The sequence below is a fragment of the Ailuropoda melanoleuca genome, chromosome 11 (assembly GCF_002007445.2).
Source record: "Ailuropoda melanoleuca isolate Jingjing chromosome 11, ASM200744v2, whole genome shotgun sequence".
Lineage (NCBI taxonomy): Eukaryota > Metazoa > Chordata > Mammalia > Carnivora > Ursidae > Ailuropoda > Ailuropoda melanoleuca.
The window spans coordinates 776759-783423 of record NC_048228.1 but is presented as its reverse complement, the minus strand read 5'-3'; the positions used below and the strand labels follow the sequence as shown (position 1 = coordinate 783423).

The 6665-nt window shown below is 63.5% G+C and overlaps 2 protein-coding genes across 2 annotated transcripts; one reads left to right on the top strand and one right to left on the bottom strand.

Moving 5' to 3' along the window:
* Positions 1-1062: 1062 nt before the first annotated feature.
* Positions 1063-3273, top strand: TMEM52 (transmembrane protein 52). The gene is made up of 5 exons (XM_034671752.1): positions 1063-1183; positions 1269-1312; positions 1425-1466; positions 2088-2266; positions 2368-3273. The coding sequence occupies exons 1-5, from the start codon at positions 1118-1120 to the stop codon at positions 2541-2543; spliced, it is 507 nt and encodes a 168-aa protein (XP_034527643.1). The 5' UTR covers positions 1063-1117; the 3' UTR covers positions 2544-3273.
* A 69-nt stretch (positions 3274-3342) lies between these two features.
* Positions 3343-6392, bottom strand: CALML6 (calmodulin like 6). The gene is made up of 6 exons (XM_034671751.1): positions 6235-6392; positions 4865-4890; positions 3959-4133; positions 3702-3846; positions 3530-3630; positions 3343-3457 (listed from the first exon to the last, which is right to left on the bottom strand). The coding sequence occupies exons 1-6, from the start codon at positions 6344-6346 to the stop codon at positions 3411-3413; spliced, it is 606 nt and encodes a 201-aa protein (XP_034527642.1). The 5' UTR covers positions 6347-6392; the 3' UTR covers positions 3343-3410.
* Between the last annotated feature and the right edge of the window lie 273 nt (positions 6393-6665).

Below are 6665 nucleotides of genomic sequence, written 5' to 3'. Positions count from 1 at the left end.
TGGCTCAGTTGGTTAAGCCACTGACTGATTTTAGCTCGGGTCCTGATCTCAGAGTTGTGGGATTGAGCCCTGCCTCGGGCTCCAAGCTCACAGGAGGTCAGCTTCTCTCCCCCTCCCTCTGCCCCACCCCTACTCGGCTCACTAGTGCTGGCACGCTCTCTCTAAAATAGATGAATAAGTCTTAAAAAAAAAAAAAAAAGGTCAAGGGTAGCTGCTCCTTCCACTCGCCAGACAAGGCTGACCACCCTGCACCTTGCACTGCTGACCACCTCCCTTAGCCTGACCTCCAGATGGCGGAGTAGAGGCCAGAGAGAACCAACCTAACGGTGCCACTAGCCTGGGAGAAGAGCGGCGAGGTGGGGGAAGCGGCCCCCAGTCTTTCCTGGCAGAATGGACAAAAGGCATTCTGTGACCCCCAGGCCCGGAGACCACAAGACCACAGAGGCCACACGCCCTAGGTTGGGCACTTTCAAGGCGAGGTGCTCTGGAAACGGGGTTAGCTCCCAGGACGCTGCAGGGGCCGGGGACCACGCTCAGACTGCGGTGGGCCTGCCCCTGGCCAGCCTCAGACAGTGAGCGCCCGCAGCATGCGAGCAAAATAAATGTCGTTGAACAGCACGCTGGGAACCCCCCAGAATCTGGACTGTCTCAGCCTTTTGCCTTGAGCGCCGCGGTGTGTGCGAGTTCCGCCACTTTTGTCCCGGCCGCCACCCTCCGAGGCCACACCCTGTGCAGCCGCCAGCACCACAGCGGGCGCCCGGCCCGCACCGAGCCTGAATGCAGGACAGGCCTGGCCCGGCCGGGATGGGGGCTCTGCGCGCGGGCGGACGGCAAGACCCCCGTCCCTCAGCCCGGAGACTCCAGGCTCGCAGGCGCACGGGACCCGCGTGGCGGGTGGGGCCGTGGGGCGGGGCTCGCGTGGGGCGTGGCTTCAAGAGGCGGTGCCTCTGGCGGGCGGGGCTTTGGGCCAGGGGATCCGGGGTGAGGCGGCAGGACCGGCCTCCGACGGGCGGGGGCACTGGGGCGTGGCTACGCGTCTCGGGGCGGGGTTTGCGCGGGGCGGGGCCTCCATAAAGTGGCGCGGCCCGCGGGCTCGCTCTCCCTGTCGGCGCAGAGCATGGTGTTGGGGGCGCCGGCCTCCCGGGCGCTCCTACTGCTGCCGCCGCTCCTGCCGCTGCCGCAGGTGGGTCGCCGGCGCTCGGCTCAGGCACCGCGGGGCGGGTCTGCGCTCGGCGCGCCCCGGCCCGGGCTCACCCCTGTCCCCACAGGTGGCGCTGGGCTTCGCGGACGGCAGCTGCGACCCCTCGGACCTGTAAGTCAGAGGGGTGGGAGCCCGGGCCCGGCCCCGCCCTGGGGGGGAGGTTCGGGCGGGGCCGTCGGCCCGGCCGGTGCCCCGCCTGCTCCAGGTGTCGCCGTCCCCGCAGGTGCCCGCCCCAGGCCCGCTGGAGCAGCCTGTGGCACGTGGGGTAAGTGGAGGCCGCGGCGTTCTCCGCCGGCCAGGCCCACCAGACCCCCAGCCCTCCTGGCTCCACGGATGAGGAGTCGCCAGCCCTGTCCCCTTCCGGGCCCTGATGGGAGGGCGCTGGGGCCCTCAGCAGCCTCCCAGGCTGACCCCTGCCTCCAGCCCTCAAGCACCGGGACGGCCTCTCTCGTGGGCCCTGCCCCAGTCGGGGACTGTTCTGGGCACCCAGGCCCTTGGCAGGACTTCCCTTCATAGCCTGCTTGCACACTTCCCACCCTCTCCTTCCTCACCCCTGCAAGAGGCCCCTGTGAACATGGTCATTGGTCTGGGCACAGAATTGTGCAGATGGCCTGGGACAGTGTGTCCTGGGAGTGAGCCCAAGGCACTTGTGGCCAGCTCTGGAGAGAGCCAGGACAGGCCTGGCAGCTGTATGCCAGGACGGGCGGCTCCTCGGGCCCAGCTCTGGCCTGGAAGGAGGTCTCTGGCCTGGAGAGACATTCTCTGGTTTTCTTTTATCCTGCCCATTGTCCTGTCTTGGGTGGTTGGGCCATGACTGCCCCTGGGGAGCAGGTCCCCAGTGGCCAGGGGTCAGTCCAGTTGCAGGGTCTTGCTCCTCCCTGCACAGGCTTATCTTACTCGCTGTCCTTCTGCTGCTGCTGTGTGGGGTCACAGCCAGCTGTGTCCGGTTCTGCTGCCTCCGGAAACGGGTACACAGCCAGCCACACCTGCCACCAACACCTCAGCCTTGCGACCTGACGGTCAGCCCTATGGACAGCGACAGCCCTGTGCACAGCACTGTGACTTGTGAGTGCCTGCAGACCTCACCTGTTGGCTTGCCCGCCTGCAGGGGGTAGTGGGGGGTGAGAGCAGACTCATCCCCACAAACCCCCTCTGGTTCCCTGCAGCTTACAGCTCTGTGCAGTACCCGCTGGGCATGCGGCTGCCCCTTCCCTTTGGGGAGCTGGACCTCGACTCCATGACCCCTCCTGCCTACAGCCTGTATGCCCCTGAGCTGCCGCCCTCCTATGAAGAGGCTGTCAAGATGGCCAAACCCAGACAGGAAGAGCCACCCCCCTCTTAGTAACCCAGTCCTCTCCCTGGGTCCTGAGGCCTAGAGACATTGGCGGGACTCCAGGAGCCAGGCTCCAGTGCCCAGCATCCCCAGCGGTAGCCCTGGTGTCCCTCAAAGGCTGAGGAAATCTCTCTTGAACCTCCCAGTCCTGCCAGCCACCCTGTGCTCAGAGGGGACCAGTGCGAGGGCACCCCAGCACACCCCTACCATCCTTCCCCGGGGAAGGCCAGCCCGTCCAGCACATTGCTGCAGCCCTGGCCTCGTTGCTATGTAACGCCAGGCAGCCCAGCCAGCTGGCCCTGTGTTGGCCACACACATGCACCCACACACGCTAGGGCATGCTCATGCGAGCTGCTGCATTCACCCCTGACCCCACAGGCCTCAGCCTCAGGGCTCGGGGCTGGCTGTGACACCCCCAGCTTTCTGGAGAGAGAATAAAGTTTGTACCTAAGTGATCTCCATCTGTAGGAAAAGGCTCTGGGAGGGGCCTGTGGGTAGCCACCCCCAAGTGCAGGCAGAAGGGCAAGTGGTAGTCTTCGACCTGCCCCAAATCTGGCTTTCAGGTTGGTGCCCAGAGCCCAGAGCTGGGCAGTGCGTGGTGTCAGATGTCACAGCAGGAATGACGGGCCATGTGCCACGGCTGCCCTAGGAAAACCCTCTCCTTTCTCCAGTCCCAAATCCTTGCCAGCCCCTCCTTTCTAGGCTAGGTAGGGGCAGTGAAACACACCTTAGTCGGGCTGGAGTGTTTATTGGCCAGAGGTGGGGCCGTGTGGGCCGGGTGGGGTGGGTGGGGTGGGCGGCCGTGTGGGTGGCCTGGGGGCAGCAGCAGGCAGTGGCCTTCTTCGGGCAGGCCTCCCCCGGCCACAGCACCTGCTCCTACTGGACCAGCTTGAAGGACTCTCCGGTCATCATGGCCACAAACTCTGGGAGCAGAAGGACAGGTCAGCCACCAGCCTGGCCCAGCCACCCGGCTCCCAGGCCCGCCCCTCACTCACCCTCGTAGTCAATGGTCCCATCCCCGTCCTTGTCAGCCTCCTTCATCATCTGCTCGGCCTCTATCTCACTGAGGGGCTCACCTGCGTTCATGAGCACATACCTGCGGGACCCCCAGGCTGAGTGGCAGCCCAGAGGGCCCTCGCCCACCCCCTGCCCAGCTCCAGGCCCTACTTGAGTGTATCCCAGTCGATGTAGCCCTTGCCCTCCTTGTCGAAGACACGGAACGCTGCCCTCAGCTCGCCTTCCTGGTTCTGGGCCTTTTCCCAGTAAATCCCCATCAGGGCCAGGAAGCTGTCACAGTTGAAGAATCCTTTGTCTGCAGGGAGCAAGCAGCAGGCCCGGCCGCATGACGGTGAGCTGGTGCGGCCGTTCCCGCTCACGCTCACAGGGGACCTCCCCACCCAGGGCTGCCCCCAGCCCAGCCTCACTGTCTCTGTCCACGTCCTTGGCCATGGAGGCCAGCTCACTCTTGGTGGGATTGATACCCAGCAGGCTCATGAGCCGCTCCAGCTCTCCAGTCTTCACCTCCCCATTGCCCTCCTCGTCGAACATCTCAAAGACGCCCTTGTACTCCTTGATCTGCTCAGCTGTCAGGCGCTCCGTCTGCGGGGACACCGGTCCAGCTTCACCCGGGCCTCCTCTGCCCCTCGATCCGAGGGAGGTTGGAGGCCCCAGCACACATGGCACCCCTCCCTGTCCATCCACTTGGCAACCCTTCAGGGACTATGGTTAAAAAAGGAGGCCCCCAGCCCAGAGCAGCTTCCAGATAAGGGGGCACAAGGGATAGGTCTGGAGGGGTGAGTGGGACGCTGCCACGCAGCTTCAGGGGAAGGACACACGAGGCAGAGGCCAGGTGTGGGACACCAAGACTCAGGGCCAGCCATGTGAGGGAGTATCGGTGGGCCCAGTCTCTGAGGCCGAGGCCGTAGACACCAGGTGAGACCAGGTGAAGGACGCCATGGGGAAGCATGACGCAGGTCAGGGTAAAGGACCCCAGCCTGTTCTGGCATTTCTGGGGCCCCTGACCTCCCCTGCCTGCCACTGCTATGGCAGCTTTCAAAAAGGGCTCCCCATCTCAGCCCCCAGAGTAAGGGTGGCATCAGCAGCCAGCAGGGCTCAGCCTTGGCCCCCCACACTGCCCTGTCCCTCCAGCCTTGCTGAACTGCTCCCTCGATTCCCAGAGAGACACTCATACCCTCAGGTATGGCCCCAGCCCATGCCTGTGCTTGGAGGCCCTGTCCCATCCTCTCTCCCCCCGGACACTGCTCCCAGCACCCTCTCCACCACCCAGCCAGCCCACCAGGGGCTCTGCCGGGTGCCGGGAGCAGCCTTACCATGTCTGTGGCCAACGGGGAGAACGCTGCGCAGTGGCACCAGAGATCAGGGGTGGAGGTGTCAGCCGCATTTAGCTGGGCCCAGCTGCCTGGGGTCCCCAGAGTCCAGATTCCAAGATCCTTGTATGGCGGGGAGGTCCTGCAGCCCTATTTTGGGCCACGCTTGGCCCTTCCCCACATGGCCCCTCCTGGCCCTCCTTGGCCTGAGCCTACCCTCACCCTGAAGCTCCCTTTCGGATCCTAGGTGCCAGCTAAGGCCCCTGGCCCAGCCTCGGCCCTCTGGAGCCGAAGCACAGGTAGACACCATGGACTGAGGGCCAGGAAAGGGGCTGCCTGGTGGCCCGGGAGGCCCAGAGTGTTTGCACATGTGTTCATCCTTTGCTGTTTCCTCTTCACCGTATCAACCTCCTCAAATCTCCTTCCCCACAGCGACCCCCTTCCACCGTTCTGCCGCAGGACCCTCACACAGCCTGTCATCACTTACGTCACTTACATGAGTGTTCTTTCTGAATGCCCACCCTGGCCTCGTGACACCCCCAAATCCCTGTGGGCCCAGTGCTTTGCAGGTAGTCTTTAAAGACAGGTTGAGAGAATGAATGCATCCCTCTGGCCACCCTGTGCAGAAGGGACTGAAGGTCTGCAGTCCAGGGAGGAGACAGCTGGACATGGGGTGGGGGGGAGAGGGGGCCAGACTGGCTACCAGGACGCCAGACCAGGTTTCCTCTGAGCAGCCAGGGGCTATTCTGGGGTTTCTCAGAGAAACCTGACCTCCCTGCCACTCAGAACAGCAAAGCTGGCTCCCGAGGGAGCCTCATGGCCTGACCGTTCAGTGACAAGCTGCCCGAGCAGCACGCACATCCAGCGTACGTGCGCTCAGCCCTTGGACGCGCACACCCACACTTACCCCACCGAGGGCCTCCTTCCTCCCACCCTGGCGCTGAGCACAGGACCCACTGGCCTGGCCACAGGGCTGGAAGCTTGTGGTTGCAGGCTGGAGCCTCATGGGTTGAGAGGACTCCTCCCATCCCTGCCTCCAGCTCCCCCCAGGGATGGTCACAGATGGGTGCCCCCACCTAATACCCTCACGCCTGTGCGTGGCCCCCCAGAGTCACACAGACATACGCCTGCCCCAGCCCACAACTGCCTGATGATCTGAGCAGGTGAGATGTGCCGTGGCCCCACCGGCTCGGCTCTGGGCCTGCCAGAATGTCTGAAGCCTCCGGAACGCTCCCCACTGAGGCCCAGGCCAGCTGCTGAGGCCGCAAGATTTGTGCTGACGCACAGGATGGCTCCGGCGGGCACACGGCCAGAAGGCCCAGGGGACAGGGTTGAAGGGGAAGCCGGCTGCGGGTCTGCGGGGTGGTCCCTACCTTTGCCCTGGCTGCGCTCCCTCGTCCTGGTTTCAGACTTTGTGATGGTAGGAAAAGACTCTCCCACTCCCTTCCCCTGAAAAGCTCGGACTAGAGCAGGAATCAGAAACATTTCAATAAACTAGTCCCCTCTACGCGTCCCAACCACCACACGGGGGCAGGAGGCCAATGAGCAACGACAGTGAGACCGGGTGGCGGCCTGGGGAGAAAGCAGGTGAGAGGGCCAATTTCCCACATCTAGCTGGACTGCGGAGCCCAGACTTCTGCTCACACACTAGTCTAGATGTCGTTACAAAGGGGTTTTTTTCCATATATTTATTGATTACAGTGATGAAATCAACATAAACTATTACTCAGGGAGAACTGACATTTACTAAACATCTGTTACAAACCACAATCTTTTTTTAATTTGTGGTAAAAAAAAAAAGAAA